Source organism: Aethalodelphis obliquidens, unplaced genomic scaffold (genome assembly GCF_003676395.1).
Source record: "Aethalodelphis obliquidens isolate GAN/ISIS:26980383/991018 unplaced genomic scaffold, ASM367639v1 scaffold5, whole genome shotgun sequence".
NCBI classification, from domain to species: domain Eukaryota; kingdom Metazoa; phylum Chordata; class Mammalia; order Artiodactyla; family Delphinidae; genus Aethalodelphis; species Aethalodelphis obliquidens.
Window position 1 is genome coordinate 22735951 of NW_020837949.1, and position 20522 is coordinate 22756472.

The 20522-nt window shown below is 40.2% G+C and overlaps 1 protein-coding gene across 5 annotated transcripts in view; it reads right to left on the reverse strand.

Annotated features, from left to right (window-relative positions):
- The window catches only part of AHCYL2 (adenosylhomocysteinase like 2), a 170400-nt gene that overhangs the window by 24027 nt on the left and 125851 nt on the right, over positions 1 to 20522 (reverse strand). For all 5 annotated transcript variants that reach the window (XM_027101958.1, XM_027101957.1, XM_027101962.1 and 2 more), the window contains exons 3-10: positions 19339 to 19482; positions 18814 to 18914; positions 12414 to 12516; positions 10355 to 10449; positions 6954 to 7060; positions 5141 to 5257; positions 1291 to 1354; positions 721 to 809 (exon numbers count right to left, since the gene is read on the reverse strand). In XM_027101958.1, coding sequence (XP_026957759.1) covers positions 721 to 809; positions 1291 to 1354; positions 5141 to 5257; positions 6954 to 7060; positions 10355 to 10449; positions 12414 to 12516; positions 18814 to 18914; positions 19339 to 19482 — 820 coding nt within the window. The remainder of the gene's footprint in view (positions 1 to 720; positions 810 to 1290; positions 1355 to 5140; positions 5258 to 6953; positions 7061 to 10354; positions 10450 to 12413; positions 12517 to 18813; positions 18915 to 19338; positions 19483 to 20522) is intronic.

Sequence of the window (20522 nt, forward strand, 5' to 3'; positions counted from 1 at the left end):
GGCAAGAGACAATTTTAATAATAGCTACCACTTAGTGAGGCATTTATTATGTGACAGCACCTCTATACTTTACATAATTATATATTTATTATATAATGTATAATAATTATATCATTATTTTCTGAACTTTCACAATTGAAGTAGATAAGATTACCCACATTTTTAGATGGGAAAGGAACTATTTTTTTTTTAAACTTCTAATTTTGGAATCATTTCATACTTAGGAATAGTACAAACAACTCCTATATACCCTTCAGTAAGAGTTAGTAGAGTTTATCCTTCATTTAGATTTGTCTGATATTTCCTCCTGATTACACTAGGTTATGCATTTTGGGGAGGAATGTGACAGAAGCGCTCTTTTCATTGCATCACTTCAGAAAGGATCTGATGCCAGCCTATTTCTTTTTTGATCATTGTTTTCAAAGGGAGAAGGATGGCATGTGGAGCTGATAAGGGGCTACTTGCTCTCTGGTTCAAGGCGTCCCCTGTTACTATTTCCACAGGAGTTCTAAATTGTAGCTTCTGCCAGCCTCTGCTCTCTCAGAGCAGAGCTCCTAGATCTTTGAAAGACAGGTGCTTACAGTTAATAGCAGCCTCTCAGGATCTAGGCCCCTCTAAGATGAAATGTGGCATTAACTAGGCCATTCTTTGGAGGCAGTTAGAAGATAATACGTTAGACAGTGGTGAGAGGAAAAAGCAAATCTCCTTTTGCATGCTTACCAGGCTTGAAGAGCACAGATGGGGTCAATCTCAGTTACATACACAATGGAGCCCATAGCTTTTAAGGCAGCACAGCACCCCTTCCCCACCTGATGAGAGCAGAAAGTACACATAATAAGGAAAGTCGCAAAGAAAACAGTTTCTCAAAGCTTCTGGTAAAGTGTACCCCCCTTTCCGCCACCAAAAGGAATTTCACTGAATAGATTCACACTTAGGGAAAAATCAGAAAAAAAATAAAATGAATGCAGTTTATAAACAAACTCCTAAACCCTGCTTAGCACATGCATGTGCATAAGAACACCCACACTCACGATTCATAATCAAAACACAAGCTAAAAGAACATCACAAACAGTGCAGTGGAACAGTCAGAAAATCAACTTAAAGAAAAAATAGCAAAAATGCAATGGGAAAAAGAAAGATTTTACTTTAACCAGAGGGCCTCTGAAGTTACTTTTGTCCCACTTAAAGTGGTAAATGAATGTACTTTTATGTCCATACAAGTGAAAAATTCTAGTATATTTCAGCAAAATACATTTTAAACACCTAATAATTGAAAGGTTAAACCTTACCTCTCCATAGCCACAGACTACCACCTGCTTCCCACCAAACATCATGTCTGTTGTTCTTTTAAGTCTATGGGGGAAAAAAAATTAAATCAGAAAAATCTCTTGTTTCTCGCTTGAGATTAGATTGAACCCCTTTGTTTTCATGTTTGGGTTTTGTTTTTTTTTTGGTTTGGCTTTTTTTTTTTTTTTAATGTTGAAAGCAAGCCTGGTTTCTATCCTAGAGAAACTACTTAATGACTAGAAAGAAAAGTTCAATAAAATATGTATTTTCTTTTTCTTTTTTTTTTTTTTTGCGGTACGCGGGCCTCTCACTGTTGTGGCCTCTCCCGTTGCGGAGCACAGGCTCCGGACGCGTGGGCTCAGCGGCCATGGCTCACAGGCCAGCTGCTCCACGGCATGTGGGATCTTCCCAGACCGGGGCACAAACCCATGTCCCGTGTGCCACCAGGGAAGCCCAAAATATGTATTTTCTTATCCATGCTATCCAATCAATTCCATCTCTATGTGAGGCCTTTTTTCTCTTTGTTCCCCTTGTTTTGGGAGTAGTACAGAAGGGAAGAAGCTATAGACCACAAAGTAACTTTTAAATATAAATGTAATTTTTATTTAGGAGGTGACAAAGCTCTGGTTTAATGTGAACGTTGTAGCTTATTGAATTAGACACATAAAATATAATGCTGATAAATGAGTCCTACATTTAGTAGTATCAAAATCGCCAATAGGTGGGCTTCCCTGGTGGCGCTAGTGGTTGAGAGTCCGCCTGCCGATGCAGGGGACTCGGGTTCATGCCCTGGTCCGGAAAGATCCCACATGCGGAGCGGCTGGGCCCATGAGCCATGGCCGCTGAGCCTGCGCGTCCGGAGCCTGTGCTCCGCAATGGGAGAGGCCACAACAGTGAGAGGCCCGCGTACCACAAAAAAAAAAAATCGCCAATAGGTCCCACATTAATTCACCAGGGAGGGTAATGGGCAACAAGGTGTAGAAGAGCCTTGAAACACACCAACACTGACTGCATGAGGTAGTGAGTTTTCTGGGCTGAGTCCTGCTCAGACATGTTCTACCTCTTTGTCTCTGAATCTCTATGAAGCTAGAATAAAGGTCCTTACTGTTTTCAGGGTCTCTTGGAAGAAGTTGTAGGAGCAGTTTCTGGTTTCTCTGTAGGGTCAGTTGGTCTCCCTTCTCTAGGAAGCCCTGGCTAGGCAGAAGAAACTTCAACTAAAACCTGCCATTCTGAGACAGATGGTTCCGACAAATATTTGTAGGTCTTTCTACTCATCTGTTAACCTCTCCTGTTGAAAAGTCTATAAATGCCCCAAAGGCAAAGTAGAAATCCTATCTTTTTAATGATTTGACAACTCCACTCACTAGGAACTGGTACAACTCATGAACTCCAATGAAACTCAATAAATATCAATTAAGTGCAGAGGCAGTTTCTGTTGGGTGAAGAGGGTAAGTCTGGCTGGGCTACCACCATACTCAAAAGCCATGGCTTAGAATGGTCCTTGACTGGCTCAGCACAGCAAGGAAATCAATAATCATATTTCTGAGCCTCCTTTGCTTTGACTACCCACAAGCCTTTCTGACTCTCTTCCCAAAGGAAGATGACTCTCTCTTTGTGACTACAAATGACTGTGTGGTGGAAGGGAAACTTCATCAACACCACTACTCTGCAAATGATAGGCTGACAGACCAGGGTGGATTCCAGTTAGGCAGTGATTTCCTTGTGATCTGAGGGACCCAGATCTGCCTCAAGGTTCAAGGATAAAGGATAGAAAAGACCTCCGTCAAGAAAGGACTTTTGGGGATGTGAGGGTAAGCTGTCTGGCGGTGTAAAAGAGTCATGCCAAGTCTCTGACTTCTCTCTAATTCTTCTAGCCCCAGAACTCTTTAGAAGAGTTCCTGAAATACAGTCTGTTTTATGATCTAAAAATCCTATCTGGGATATCCTTTTTCTTCCTACCAAGTCTTCCTTCCTCAGTCTCCATAAGGCTGCACCTGCCTTGCTTTTTGGCATTGCAGACCAATTACAGAAGAGTCCTCTAGGACTGAGTGGGGCCATTCCCTCATAGCTTATGGTGCAGTGTGCAACCAGCTCAGAGCTACAGAAGCTCAATCCCTAATCCTTTCCTCATATGGACTCTACTTTGCAGCCTTCCCTGGAGCATACTTTGCCGCTTCTTTAACTTCTCCTACTCTCAACTCCTCTGAGTCTACGGCCATACCACCCTGAATGCACCCAGTCACATCTCAACTCCTCTGAGAGGAGCAACTGCCCATGACCCAAATGGAAAGTTTTTCACCATCTGAAGATGCCAACAAGCTCTTACTACTACTCAGGTTTCCAGTAGATGGGTGATGTTTTCCTATTTCTTTATTAACTTTAACTCCAGCTCCACTGCTTCCATTTCACTTTCATACATTTCTGATGTTAAAGTATCTTTCTTATCCACAGGGTAAACACTGCTTAGGAGGGACTCTGTCCATGTTTATGAGCTAGTAGAGGTACCTTCATGCATCTTTTACTAAATATAGGCAGATTTTAGGCTCATAGATTTGGGAGTTGAAAAATCTATAAGAAACAGTTGTGGATGAGTAAATATTTTTATGAGTATATATCCAAATCATTATTATCAGGTGCAAAGCTGTGCATCACAATAACAGTTATATGTGGACAGAACTAGGGACAGTCTGTAAACAGACTGATAGAGTAAGGATTCACTCAAATGTCCAATCTATCTGATAATACTACTGAATCTATAGGAGTAATAATTAAAAATAGTTTGAATTTGCATTGAACACCCCCTTCCAGCCCACAAAAAAAAAAAAGATTTCAAAGTAGAAGTCTTCTTATAAGATCTAACTCAATCCTAAACTTACTATATAGGGTTCTAGAAAGAAGGGCAAGGGAACTAACATTGATCCCCAGGATTCATACCTTATCTCATTTAATCCTCACAATAACTCTATGAGATAGGTCTTACTGTCACCATTTTACAGATGAGGAAATAGGCACAGAGAGGTTAAATAACTAGTCTGAGGTCTTAGAGTTAATAAATGATAGAGCCAATTGTTAAACCAAAGTCCTTCTTGCTCCAGTGCCTGTGGTGTTGCAAATTGCCTGGGGTTCAGACTAGTAATGTGGCCCACAGGCCCTTTCTTCACTTTTCCATTAACTAATACATGATGGAAGCCATTTGGCTTGGCAATATTCTAAACCAACTTAATGGTTTCACATAGAGAATTACTGAGTCTTCCCAGCAAGAATGAAGGAATTTCAGGACACAAGTGTAGAAACAGAAACTGGGCACTGGAAGAACACAATTTTTGGTATATTATATCTAAGTAGATTTTGTCAGACTTGCAGTCCTTACAGATTTGAAAAACTACAAATGCCACTGGGAAATAACCCTGTGCTCACCACAACTTTCCAGATGGCCAGAGAATTGTATGATAGTTGGTGCTTAAGAACTGACAACATAACCTGGAAGAGAAATACCAGGAACCTTTTCCTAAACCATCAAAGATATTTACCTATTTATAATGACTTTAGTTACTGACTCCCAGGCCTGATAGGGTGACTGTAAAAACTGCCACCAGTAGATAGGGGCTGGCCTGACTTTTTAAGTAAAATAGATTTGCTTGAAATAGTGACAGCAATGGTAGCTCTGGGTCATAAAATATTGAGTGTGATGTAAGTGACAGCAATGGTAGCTTTGGGTTACAAAATATTGAGTATGATGTAGCAATAGATCCAGAGGTACTACACAAATCATTTCTAGAAATAACCAAAACCAAAAAATTTAGAACCTCACTTCAACAACTCAAGTTCATCCCAAAGATAACAAAACATTACCCATCAAGAATTGATTCACGGCAACAGTAGAGGTTGTCAAATTTCTGTTTGGTGACCGAGTCATTGACATTCATGGCTGGAACACATAGCTTCCCAGCTTTGGATAGCTGGTACAGCCTGAGGATGAAGGAAATCAAGAAGAACATAAAACAATGAGATATTGCAATCGACCATCAGTTTCATATCAAATTTCACAAATAAGTTAACTGAGTAGGCATGAGAGCCTGAGACACAACTAATTTCATCCTATAAGGTGTATACAGAGAAATAAAGAATACCTTTCCAGAATCTGTATACAGCTTAGAAATAAAGATATTAATCAAAAGGCATGTGGGGAAAATCTTTGACCCACCACTAAATTTTAAGCATTAAAATGGAAAATTTTTAATTGCTTATTAGTTTTATTTCCCTTTTTAATTATAAAAAGAGAAACTTTAAGTACTATTTTAATCCCACTACTCTAATGCAACAATTTTAACTTTCAAATAGTTTAACTTTCCAATAGTCTCAATTTTATAACTTCAGTACATATACCTATAAATATGTATATCTGTATATAGGGGTTTTATTTAAACTGAGTCAACTAAAAATTAGAACCAGGTGTTTTATTCAAAATTCATCCCTTTCTAAAAGTTTGAAAATATGGGACAATCCATAGTTTTATACATTCAGAAAGATCACAGTATATTGAAGCAGTGATGGTGGCTTATTCAAAATTTACTTCCCTAAAACTTTCATACTTTCAGTTCTTTCTGGGTAAATAACAGGAAACAGAAATGGTTACAATTTTACTCAGGGAATTAATGCTCATTTGAGAAACAGAACCCTAAATCCTTGTTCTCTGTGTAAGAACATAAGCTCTATGAGGGCCCAGGCTTTTGTCTGTTTTCCCCAATGCTAGATCCCTAGCATGGTTCTTAGAGTAGTTCCTGGTCCACTGTAGAAGTTCAATAAATAGATGCTGAATAAATGAATTCGTCCAAAGGGGACAAGCAGTCATTGTATTACAATGACTAGAAAATATGAGGACCACACTTATTCCCTTAGCTACTCCCCCCTCACTATTTTAAGTTTCCTATTTGTGTTGTTAATTTAAAAAACAAGTGTGCAGGGCTTCCCTGGTGGCGCAGTGGTTGAGAGTCCGCCTGCCGGTGCAGGGGACACAGGTTCATGCCCTGGTCCAGGAAGATCCCACATGCTGCAGAGTGGCTGGGCCCGTGAGCCATAGCCACTGAGCCTGCGCGTCCAGAGCCTGTGCTCCGCAACGAGAGAGGCCACAACAGTGAGAGGCCCGCGTACCGCAAAAAAAAAAGACAAAAAACAAGTGTGCGGACTCAGATCTCAACATTTCAGATCAGGTTTCAATTTTTAACATAATGTATTCTATAAGTATGTGATTATAAGAATATATATCCAGGGGCTTCCCTGGTGGTGCAGGGGTTAAGAATCTGCCTGCTAATGCAGGGGACACAGGTTCGAGCCCTGGTCTGAGAAGATCCCACATGCTGCAGAGCAACTAAGCCTGTGTGTCACAACTACTGAGCCCGCGTGCCACAACTACTGAAGCCCAAGCGCCTAGAGCCGGTGTTCCACACCAAGAGAAGCCACCACAATGAGAAGCCCATGCACTGCAATGAAAGAGTAGCACCCGCTCGCCGCAACTAAAGAAAGCCTGCGTACAGCAACAGAGATCCAACGCAGCCAAAAGTAAATAAATAAATAAATAAATAAATAAATAAAAATTTGTAAAAAAAAGAAAAAAGAATATATGTCCAGGCTGCATAAAACTAGGCATACCCATGTCAAATCTTACCTGTGGACTCCAGTAACACTCTCTTCCACTATGCCCTTGATTTTCTTAAACATGTTGGGATACTTCTTATAAATCCAGTGAGTAAGATCCCCTCCATCATCCAAGATCTGCAATAATAAGCATCAATAATGTCATATTTCAAATTTCCCAAATGGTTATGCGAAATAACTTAAGAGTCAGTGTAATGACCAACAGTCATTACACTGAAGAAATAAAAACAAGTGAGGGACTTCCCTTGTGGCGCACTGGTTAAGAATCCGCCTGCCAATGCAGGGGACATGGGTCCGAGGCCTGGTCCGGGAAGATCCCACATGCAGGAGAAGAGCTAAGCCCGTGCGCCACAACTACTGAGACTGTGCTCCAGAGCCCGTGAGCCACAACTACTGAGCCCACATGCCACAGCTACTGAAGCCTGCATGCCTAGAGCCCGTGCTCCGCCACAAGAGAAGCCACCGCAATGAGAAGTCCGCGCACCGCAATGAAGAGTAGCCTCCACTCGCCGCAACTAGAGAAAGCCCACGCACAACAACGAAGATCCAATGCAGTCAAAAACAAACAAACAAAAAAACAGTGAAATGAAAGGCCAACTGTAATTCTCACAGCCAAGTGACCTTCCCAAATGACATACCCGCTAGGATCAAAATATACAGCAGCACAATGAGGATTTTCTTATGGACTAATAGCTTAAGTGATTACCTAGACCATTAGCTCTTGGCTGTACTGTTGGTAGTCAGAAAGCCTAAACTTGATATTAGCATATTTATATTGGTTGAATTCAGGACTTTAAATATCATCAGTAAAAGCTTAGTTTAAATAAAGCCAGATAATTAGTCTCCCTCCCAGAACAATGGCTTACAAATGTGTATTCGTTAATCCTTTACTTGTCCCAAAGTACAGGCACTCTCCTATCCAAAATGATCAGGCAGCACTGCAGGGTTTTGCCTAGCACAACCTCACACTCTCTATCAACCAAAGTAAAAATAACTAGGGAACTGTACAGCATGTAGGTGTGCAAGCATGCCTCTGAACAGCTCATCACTGTTTCAGGTTGGGATTAAAGATAAACACAATGCTGTGCCCACTGGAGCTTTCATCAGCAGAGGAAAGTTTCTGAATTATAAATAAGCTAAAGAAAGACCAGCTTAGAATACTATTAGGCAGTAGGCTGTGGCATTTCAGCCCGTCACCTAACTGTTAGAAACGCTTGGCAGGACTTTCCAAGTTGTTACACCCACCCTCCTGGAAAGACCCACAGGACTAAGCTGCCCTCCACTGGCAAGCACCCATTTTGCAGTCCCATCAATTATCAACTCTACTACAAGTGCCAAAGATGCCATCCTGGACCCCTGGGTACACAAAATCTCCAACCTCATGTCTACCACCTGATCTTTTTTGCTTCTGCTCTTGTTTTTGTTTTTGTTTTGGCCATACCGCTCGGCTTGTGGGATCTTAGTTCCCTGACCAGGGATTGAAACCGGGCCCTTGGCAGTGAGAGCACCGAGTCCTAACTGCTGGACCGCCAGGGAATTCCCACTTCTGCTCTTGTTGTTGATCTATTTTCTCTGATTCCACTAAACCTTATTTGAGAGCAGGGATCCAAGGCAGGACTCTTACTAAAACTCTTACACTTGCTCCATACCATAAGATAGTGCTCCATTTTCTCCCAGTAGAAACCTTCAGAACAGATTCCCTAAGAAACGGAAAGGCTCCTCTGAGTTTCTCTCTCCCTTTTTTTTTTTTTGCTGTATGCGGGCCTCTCACTGTTGTGGCCTCTCCTGTTGCAGAGCACAGGCTCCGGATGTGCAGGCTCAGCGGCCATGGCTCACGGGCCCAGCCGCTCCGCCACATGTGGGATCTTCCCGGACCGGGGCACAAACCCGTGTCCCCCGCATCGGCAGGTGGACTCTCAACCACTGCGCCACCAGGGAAGCCCTCTCTCTCCCTTTTTACATGTATGAAATCCCTCATGGAGTTTTTGCTTGCAGCCTCTGATCCCTAGCCACACAAAAGATCAGAGACAAAAAAGATTGTGTCTTAGTCTCAGTATTCTCGTCCACCTTTCCCTTTTAACACAGGTATCAAATACAGGCAGGTAGTTGCTATCCCTAATATTTATTTAATGAATGTAGCCCATAATTCTCACCCTGTTGTCTTACTGCAGAAAATTATTGTCACCTGGGAATCTTCCTGAAGTTGGCAAGCTAGTAAAAGCACTTGACAGGATCTTGACAGGATCCCAAAAGATATGGATCCTGTTTTCTGGGGTCACAGTTTTTCTTACCCTTGTCTTACTCTCTTCGTCAACCTTTCCAGCAGTGTGTGCTGGCTCTACAGTCTATAAAAGCTCGCCATGTACAATCCCCTGTCCTCCCTATGTTCATGACTATAAAATTAATGTTTTATTTCCAGTAGAGCCCCCCTGGCATATCTTCTTTAGCACCTGTCAGTCACACTCCCTTCTGTCACCGTTAAACTCCGCTGGAATGAGCTGACTCATCTTATAGCCGACTCCTCCCTCCCTTTCAGGATATGAAGGTTTTAACCCAGCTTCCTCAAACCAACACTTGGTGCAATGTGGCCTGGATCAGAATCCAGAAAGACAGGCTGCTTCTCTCTGCTGTGTCCCAGATGAAGCCTGCTCTGCAGTCTTTAGCAGTAAGCAATAGTTGGACTAGAGCTTCAAGGATTCTTGTTTCAGTTGATTCCCTAATTTCTCCTCTCACCCATATGCAGAAAGGTTTGCAAAGCAGGAGTGCATCGTACTTTGTGAAGCTTTTTGCTTCCCCTTGTGAATCTAATATGCTCTTAGCCTTCAAGCACTTGATCTTTTAAAAAATGAAACAAAAATAAAAACTAAGCAGAAATTAAAAACCCCAAACTTTGCCTATTCATCTTTCTTCAGGTGAGAAATGAATAAAGAGAAGAAATTTGAACTTGGAATTCCTTCAGGTTTACTATAAATTTAGCACGTGATTCTAGAAAGAAAGCTAAGTACCATAGGAGCTGTGTGTGCGTGTGTGTGCTTTAATCATTGATGTTGTCGGGCAGGGTGGGGGGGGGGGGGGGGGGGGTGGTAAGCAGTGGTAGGGGATGGTAACTCATTAATCTTACTTTTTAACCAGTCATGTGTGAACCCTGAGCAGTATTTTAATGTTGCTGATGAATATGAGTGCTTCTAAGATCAGCACTGACAATGAAAAGCACTTTGAGGCTATAAAGAGGTTGAATATTCTTGGGATGCCCTAAGCATAAGCATCTAGTTCTACCGGAAGCCCAGGTACATCAGACGGAAAAGGAAGCGTTTGCCTTCCTTCCTGCTGGGAAACCCTCTCCCAGACCACACTCTCCCTCTCTGTACCTCCAGGCCCCAACAGAATTGTGTTGGCAGAGATCTAACCCACCATGTTTGGCTGCCAGCCCTCCACATTCACACATCTATCAATGCACCACCAGAAGTCATCTTCTGACTCTCCTTTCCAGGCAAACACAGGAAATCCTGAGAAAAAAGAACAAAGAGAAACCATTAAAGCCTGAAAAAAGGGCTGACCCTAAATTTTGGCAAGGAGATGCTGGTTTTCCCCAATTCCAAGCTCTCTCGTTCTGCTATACTTCTTGGGTTGACTTTCTTCACTGATTAGTATTGTCTTCAGCCCTTTTATACTCGTCTTTGTCTTTGGTGGTCATTTCACTCTTGTTAGACCAAAGAGGACAAACAAAAGGGCCAAGGGTATGACAGATGCTAAAAGTATGACTAAAGGCAAAAAAGAAGAAACCAGAGATATGTACTTCTTCATCCAGTCCAACTGGAATTCTCATCATTTCCCAACTACATTTTGATCTTTCTTGTTTCTATACTTTAGTCATCCCATCCTCTGCATCAGGAAAACTCTTACACTCTTCTCCCTCTGTTCAAATGTTGTTACACTTCATTACCCAGTTAAGTATCATGCTCCTTAAGGAAGCCTTATAACTCAGCTGAAAGTGATCTCACATGGAATCTGAACTTTTATAAGCCCCTTGTTGGTATACTAAATGTGGGTTTATGATCTGTTGTGGCATTATCATATATGCCCTTGTATTATCATTATTTATATATGTGTCTTTTCTTCTTAACCACAATATAAGATTCTGAGGGCAAAGACACTCTCATTTGTCCTTAAAGTAGGTCAATAAGCATTTGTTGAAAAAAAAAAGAGAAATGAATGTATATGTACAATTAATTGGACCATATGTTTATACATGTGTACTTTCTATACATATTTTATACATTAATAAAAATTTTACAAATGAATGACTGTAAATGAAAGAACAAATAAAATGCTCAAAGTGCTTGCAAAAAGAGAGGTATGCATGCACTATAGAGCTTTCCCAGAATTTCTCAATAGCTCTGAAGCAAGTGTTTGGTATCCTGATCTGTGTTGGGCTATCAGAGAGTGAAGGCAAGAAACTGGCAAAGTCCAAACTTCTCTATTTCTTTTGTCCTTCAAGTGTCAGTGGCTGTTGTTATCAAATATTAATCTGCCAGGTCAAGTCCTGTTTACCGCTGAAGCAGAGCACCAAACATTAACTGCTGAAAACCAGTCGGACCACAAAATTATGCCTGAAGCATTTTCTTTTCTAATCCATATGACCTTAGACAGTGAATAAGGTTCACTGGTGCTCTGACAAGGCAAAGCATTAACTAATAATGGAATATTAGACATAAGAAGATATTTGTGACTGTAAAGCAACACAGTTATCTCGATCATATTTAACAAGAGAAGCCCAGAAGGAGGGCAAAGTCATCAAGAATAGGGACCCACCAAGACATGTAAGCAACCTAAGTGTCCATCAACAGGTGAATGGATAAAGAAGATGTGGTGTATACATACAATGGAATATTACTCAGCCACAAAAAAGAATGAAATAATGCCATTTGCAGCAACATGGATGGACCTAGAGATTATCATACTAAGTGAATTAAGTCAGAGAAAGCCAAATATTACATGATATCACTTATATGCGGAATCTAAAAAAATAGTATAAATGAACTTATTTACGAAACAGAAAGACTCACAGACACAGAAAACAAACTTATGGTTACCAAAGGGGAAGGGGGAGATTAACAGATACACACTACCATATATAAAATAGGTAAACAACAAGGATTTACTGTATAGCATAGGGAACTACATTCAATATCTTATGATAATCTATAGTGGAAAAGAATTGAAAAAAAGATAGATAGATATATATAGATAGATATATAGATATAGATACACATATACAGTGAATCACTTTATTGTATACCTGAAACAAGCACAACATTGTACATCAACTATACTTCAACTAAAAAAAAAAAAAAGAATATTTCTTTCAAGACAACTTTAAATGTCAACTTTCCTTACAGATATTTATTGAAACAATGGAACTTTTTGGAAACTTTAGTCAAAGACAAAGAGAACACACAAAAGATCTTACCATTTTCTGCTAGAGCCGCAGCCACTTCATTGAGAGTGGAATAGATATTGCAGGCAGCCCATCGGCACTGTGCCCCCAGAGCGCCCAGAGTTTCCATAAGCACCTATATTAAAGAGAAAGCAGGAGATGAGCAAGCATGGGCCAAACAATTGGTCAAGGAGATTAAGTTTATATATTTGACAATGAGAAAGTACATTAGGAATAACTAACGCCCATGATTTTCAAACTGTGCTTTACAGAAACTTCAATACTTTGAGAAGCGGGCAAGGGTTGGGGGTAGGCATGGGGAAGGCTCCAGCTGAGCTGTATGCTTTTACTCATTTAACATATTGGGCCTCCCTGTAAGATTTAATTAAACCAAGGCTTTCAGTGCCAAACATCTTTTTAAAAACCACAAATTTATAGCTCTGCTTCTCCTTAGGATGTAGAAAGCTGCAAGAGAAGCTTCCACCTCAACAAGAAAAAGCTGGATAATCTACAAAACCATAACTTTTCTTGAGTACATCAAAGAGCTGAGGTCATAATGCAACCAAGGAACTCCAAGGAGCAACAAATCCCTTTAAGGAGAGAGGGAACACTGTTTCACCCTTGTCAGAGCACAGAAGGAAGAGGTGGCTGCCATACATCACGGTAAGAAAAAATTAGCTAAAATTTTAATGAATTAGTAAAGGCTGAGTGTGGGAAAGTATGTCAGTTTGGAACTTCTTGTAGCCCCAGGCACAAGGAGAGTTCATACTCACACGCAAGCTCTTTTCTAGGGGCTTCCAACCAGGGTTCACAAGAAAGATTGCGGGCAGGGAGCTGATTGGCTGTGCTCAAAGATAAGCATGAAACCTCGGCACATCTCCACAGTCTTCTCTCATAGGAAGCAAAAGCCTTAAACTGTAGCAAGAGGAGCAGGAATTATGCCTGCCACCAGGGACCAGGCAAAGAGCTATTGCTTCTGGGGAAGGGTGGAAGCAAAAACTCTCTGCTCCTGGGGGAGTAGCAGAAAATCCTCTTGGGCCCAGGACCCTACATTGATACAAAGTAAAAATCTGCTACCTCTCCAGGAGGGACAGGAAAATATCTCTGCTCAAGACCTACCACCAATACAAGGCAAAATTTGGCTGCTACAGAGAGGAGTGGCAGGAACACTGAAAAAGTCCTACCCTCACAGAGGCCTGCCTAACACCGAGACTGGACCAGAAAATCTAAGAACCCCACTTGCCCTCACCTTGAGCCTAGCTCCAGGAAACAAGGAGTAGCAGTCGTGTGCTGCAGCGGGGACATGCACTTGAAGACAGAGCCCCCCTGTGGCAAGCATGTGCAGAAGCGGCTGAAAGCCCGAAGGTGAAGTGCAAACACTGAGGAGTACGAGAGCCCTGCAGCCTGGGGGAATTTGTAGCCTTTGGTACGGAACAACAGAATTGAAATCCAGCCCAATTCATGACAATAATGAAAATAATATACTACCATTCAATGTAAAATTGCAAGGCACGCCAAAAAAAGTGAAAAAAACCCCCAACCCATTGTCAGGAAAGTATTCAAGAGAACCAGACTCTGAGATGAGATAGATGTTTGATCAGACAGGAACTTTCAATTAACTATGATTAATATATTTATGCTAAGGGGTGTCAGAATTTTTTTTTCAGGATCAGATTTAAGAATTCTTTCATTAGGCTTATCACCAGACTGGGCATATCTAGGGATAGAGTCAGTGAACTTGAAGATAGATCAATAGAAATCACCAAACTGAAATACAGAAAGAAAAAAGAGTGGGGGAAAAAAGCAGAAGAGAGCATCTAAGATCTATGGGATACTATCAATGGCCTAATTTACAGAAGGAGAGAACAGGGCAAAAGATATATATGAAGAGTTAATGGGCAATTATTTTTGAAAATTAATGAAAGAGGATCCAGGAACAATGATATCCCAATAGCAAAGAGTACACTAGTGTACAGATCCACTAAAAGGAAAAGGAACCAGGGCTCCTTGGAGAAATGGCTGATTCCAGGGATAGGACAGGGAAGGTACAAAATGAGCTTAGATCATCTTGTACCAGAAGCAAGGAAGTGCTCAAAGAATGAAAGGGTTATGTCAAGAGACAAGGCACAGAAGCAAGACTTCAGGGGTTCCTCTTGGCCAAAATTGGAACAATTTTTATCATAATAAATAATGATAGTAATGGATTATAACCCATTAAATAAAATAGGAAACAATGACTCCACACAAATAAAAATACATAAATGAATGAATAATTGGAAGGTTTGATGAAGAATGGGATATTTACACAGTTTCGTATTACTACCTCACAAAATACTTACTAATTACAAAAGGGGAAAAATAACTTTTACCCTAGAAAAGTCTGGCAGACACTACCTCCATCAAGGGATCAAAATGAACATCAGTTATGGGACAAATCGAAAACAAGTGCCATCTGATAGGATTAAATGAAAAAAGCACAGCATCATTTTCTACGTACTAAGGACATACTACAGAATAATTTGTCTATAATCTTCAAAGTGTCAAGGTCATGAAAGTCAAGGAAAGACTGATGAACTATCCAGCACTGCAGGAGACTAAAGAGATAACAATTAAATGAGACCCATAACTATGGACAGGATCCTTTGGTTATAAAAAAGTATTATTGGGACAATTAGTGAAGCTCAAATGGGACCTGAGGATTAGATGGCAATAATGAATCAATGTTAATTTCCTAATTTTGAATGGTTGTACTGGCTGGACAGGAGAATGTTCTTGTTTGTAGAAAATATACACTAAGGTATTTGTGGGAGCATCATAAGGCTGGCAACTTACTCTTCAATGGTTCAGAAAAAAAAGTTATCTGTACTGTATTTGCAACTTTTCTATAAATCTGTGTATATTTCAAATTTTTTAAAATTATTAAAATAAATTTAATCCACTGATTTGATCCTGACTTGCTTTCACTTCAGTTTGTAAGATGGAGATAGGCTTCTTTATAAGAAGGTAGTATAGGGACTTCCCTGGTGGTCCAATGGTTAAGACTGCATTCCCAATGGAGGGGGCCCAGGTTCAATCTCCGGTCAGGGAACTAGATCCCACATGCCACCACTAAAAAGATCCCACATGCCGCAACTAAAAAGATCCCACATGCCGCAACTAAAGATCCCGCACACTGCAACGAAGATCCCGCGTACCGCAACTAAGACCCAATGCTGCCAAATAAATAAATGAATAAATATTAAAAAAAAAAGAAGGTAATGTACCACCCTACTGCTTCGATTAAGAGCTCTTTTAACATGGATAAATCTTTGGTGACAAAGTTTGTTTTAAAATTTCCTGACAGTGCTTAACTTTGGGTACTGATAATTTTCATTTTAAAAAATTTGTATTTTCTAATATTCATATACAAAATAAAAATTCTAATTAAAAATATGCTCTAATTAAAAAAAAAATACATGCAAACAACTCCACTAGGCTAACTCTCTCACATAATTCGTCAAAGGCCACAGCAGAACTACTCTTATATCTTTATTTCTTTTTTTTACTTTTTTTTTTTTTTTTTTTGCGGTACGCGGGCCTCTCACTGTTGTGGCCTCTCCCGTTGCGGAGCCCAGGCTCTGGACGCGCAGCCTCAGTGGCCATGGCTCACGGGCCCAGCCGCTCCGCGGCATGTGGGATCTTCCCGGACCGGGGCACGAACCCGTGTCCCCTGCATCGGCAGGCGGACTCTCAACCACTGCGCCACCAGGGAAGCCCTATATCTTAATTTCTGTACCTTTCAATAACCAATCCAATTTTTTTAATTTTCACCTTAAAGAATTTCTGAATTTCTATAACTAGGATTCCTCAATGTGCCAAAGAAGAGAATGATACTGAGACTTACCTACAAAGTAATATAAATTAACTAGAAAAGTGACTGGGATCAAGAATATAAGAACTATTTAAAGAACTATGAGTCAAGACTGCTGGCTATTAGGGCTCAAGCAGAAGTGAAGGCAGGTAGAAGTGGGAGAAGGACAGAGCTCAGAAGCTGGTTTAACTTGACTTTAAATCATTACTGCTTAGAGAGAGTAGCTAAGGAATCTGGTTGGAAGGAACTATGGAAACACACCTAAAAAATATAAATATTTAGATCCAAGTCTATTAGAAACATGGACAGGAAACTGTTAACTATGATAGCTATTTCTGGAGCATGGGATTATAGCAGACTTTGTCTTTCTACATTATAGATTGTGGTAATGCTTGAATATTGTAGAATGAACATGAATTACTTTTGTAATCAGAAAAATAAAATAGAGATTAAAAAAAAGCAAAATTCCTTTGTAATTATTTTTTTAAAGGAAACAGAAAAATGTGGGGAGGGAACAATAAAATAATATTAAAATTGGTAAACTAATTTTGATTACTCCATTCAGGAAAAAAAAGAAAGTAACCTTGAAGAGTGGTAATGTTTATGAGCCAGGGGGTAAAAAAGAAACTAGATGTAATTTAGCAACATGAGACAGTACAGAAGCACTAACTATTTTAAGCCACCACACTGAAGTCTCATGTCCCTGACTGGGGAAGTCCAAAAAAGGTTCCAAGAGTGTTTCTGCCTTGATTCATTAGTCTATAGCTCCAAAAAGTGATAGCTTTTCAATTTATTATACTAATTTTGGGGTACCAAGGTATCCTTTTCCTCAGAGAACACATAACCCAGAAAAGTCTCACAGGGAAGATGCTAACAGTAGCTGTGCCTTGAGGAATCTCTGCTATTCTGAATAAGGAATGTGGCCACATAGTGTTGTGCTTACAAGACAATCTTTTGGAAGAGATCTAGTCATACAAATGACCTGGATCTTATAAATCCCATAAAAGAGTCCAGACAATTTCTTAATACACTGATTTCCTGTAGTGGTCTCATTACAGTTGGCAACTTAATATGTATCACATCTTTGATGATGACAACTCTAAGTCAGTGGTTCTCAGCAGAGGAACTTTGGAAAACTGTGGGGGCATTTTGGTTGTCACGGTAATTGGTAGGGGAGTGTTACTAGCATTTAGTGGGTAGGGCCAGGGATCTTGACATTTCAAAAGTGTAGGATAGTCTCCTAGAACAAAAAAACCATGCCATATCTGGTATAATTTTCAAGTGTTCCAATGAAAAGTTCACATGAGTGAGAAATCTATTTATAATTACCTGAGTTTAGAACTTTATTCCACTTTACATATCAACAAAGGTATTGTTGTAGTTTTAATACAAAACAATAATAATTTTTCCAAGAATGCAACAAGTGTATAAACCAAGAGAAAACTCATATTTTTGATATTGTTGTTATTCAGAAATTTACAAAAAGTTGTTTATAATTTCAGAAAATTATATAATTTGGCAATATTTCTCTGATGCTATGGAACCAGTAACACATTTTATGTATACACATTTGTAGCACTCACATTCAAATAATGCTATAAGTAAGTACAAATATCTGACTATTCAACTCTACTTGTACCCAAGCACTTACATATTGAAATACACATTATTTTATTATAAATTGCTTTCCTTTTATTCTTCCTTCATATTTCAGTAAGATTTTACATTTATTTTTTAAAAATTATATGTACCTAGCTATGCTATATCTGAATTTCATTTTAATAAAATACTGGGCCATTGCAAAACATATTTTTTAATCAAAAAGGGTCAGTGAATCTGACAAGGGTGAAAATTACGGATCTAAACCAATCATGGAAACCCCAGTTCCTTTGCCAGGACTGGTGGGGCATAAGCATGTGATCCAGTTCTGCTCAGTGTCATGACAGAGTACCCTGGAGGACTTCTGGGAAAGGTTTCCTTGCTCTTGGGAGAGAGGAAGAAATGGTCCTTCTTCCTCTTCATGTCAGTCTGGGATGGCTTAAACAGCTGTAACCATCTTGCTATCAGCCCGAGGATGAAGTAAGCACAGAGAGGAGGCAGCTCCAAGAAAATCACAGATAGATAAAACTGAGCCCTGAGAGCCTTCAACTGAAGTCCACCTTACCTCTGGACTTCTAGCTACGTAATGTCATGAATTCCCTTATGTACAGTCCAGGTTGAATCAGGTTTTCTCTTATTTGCAGCTGAAAGCAGCCTAACACAGAGGTGCTGTGTAGAAATGACACAGGAAGGGAAGATAAGGGGAAGCAGTGGAGAAGACGAGAAAGAATAAGCTTGGGAATCAGATATATTGAAGTTTAAATCTCGATTCTGTGGTTTACTAGCTGTATAACCTTGGACAAATTACTTAAACTCCCTGAGCTTCAGCTTCCTCATTTATAAAATGGAAACAGGAATATGTGCTTTTACATGGCCATTATGAAGGCTAATGAGCGCTTGTTAAGCTCTGAACTAGTGTGCCAGCCCTCAATAGCTGGTGGCTGTTATTAACTATTGTTATGTAGAGAAAGGAAAAGGACTCACAGCAGTCTGAGCAGTGATGTGTGTGCAACCCACAATTTTGGCTCCGGCCAAAGGTTTCTCTCCTTGAGCTCTCTTCCTCAAAGCCATCAGTGCCGGCATTTCTGAAAAGGCCCAATACACATGTAGCAATTTTAGAGAGGAGGGATGAGAGGTAAAGAATAACAGAAAAATGTACTCTCTTAAGATAAGATCCTTCCCCAAACAGGTTCTCTGTTAGATTAAGTTTCTCAAGGGATCAAAACATTAAACTTCATTTTTCTGTTATAAGAGACTTCCAGAGGTAAATGGTCCAATGTTTAATTCCCTATATCCCAGTCCCCCTTATCTAGTCTCTCTCCCCCTCTTCCTTGTTCCTTCTAGACCCTCTAGAGTTTACTCCCTCCCCACAGTGCTTCCTGAGCCCATATTTCTTTTGTTATAAGTATTCTTCAAAATCACACTGAAATTTCACAAACTACTAGAGCCCAGGATGTAAAAATGAATTAACATGGCAGCTTGAGAGGAAAAGGTGTTTATTTTCCTTACCTTGTTCAGCAATTTCAATTTCTCTTCGTCCAAACTCCGCCTGTTTGATGTTCTTGACACAGAAGTCACTGCTTCCCTTAGAGTTCTTTTGCTGCTTGTCCCTGGGAGATGTCTCATCATCAGAGCTATCTGTATATGAAGCAGCTGGAATGACAGAATAAAATACCTTTAGGGGAAAAAATGGATTCCTCTAAAACTCCAAACCGTGGAGTGAACTGAGGCTTTTCTAGTAATCCAGCACCTTGTAAATTTACACATTTGGTAAGCAAGCACCTAAGTGGCACCAAGGAGCTGTCTCAACCACCACCCATGGAAAGTGCTATCCGCAGGCCAGAAAGAGGAAGCTGAGAGACGTTGCCAAAGACATCCCCCCTGGGTAGCATTAACTTGGAATCTAAGGCTAACTTTATCTTCAGAACATGCAGAAGTCCTTGAAAATGAAAAAAGAGAGAGGTTATACCACTGTAGCAATAGGTTCAAGTTCTTAATGCATGATCATGGTGATTAACCTATGGGTTTCTGGGATCCCAGCTACCCTTCTCTGCTTGCTGCTCAAACACCTGATGTAATTTGTGTTTCAGTACAGTAACTGAACAGATAAGACCTAGAAAACAAGGAACCCATGGGAAAGTAATTAAGAACCACACAAAAAGTGTTTGTCTGACAAAACAGAGCTTTCTTTTTTAAGACTGGCTCTGATGAGGCTGAACTATGCCTGCAGACCCAATTAGACATTGACAATGAAGTATTCAGTGTGCTCTCCCTTCTTGCTGGCCTCAGTGGGTCCTGCATTAGGCATTTTAGATTCCCAGAGAAGCAGATAAACCCTCTTTCAGTATAATTAAATGCTCTGATGACTAATCCATTTAGTAACATACACTAGAGGGTGGAAGGTCTACGACTTTTGATTGTGGCTAATAGGCAGCTACGGCTGCTGCCATTCCCATGTTTGACTGAGGTCTTTTTAGTCTTCATATAATTCTGTAGTTGCTAATCATTTGCTGGATGATTTCTTTGATTTATGTTTAAGTTCCTGAGGATAGTTTCTTCCTAAGCAGTCCTCAAGGTTTTGGGGGGAGGAAGGTTGGGGACATAAAGCACTGTCTATAAAGCATTATATATTTCTCAATGAGATAAGAAGTACTTCCATCATTTTTAAGGGGAGAAAGCTATAAAAGCTCAGA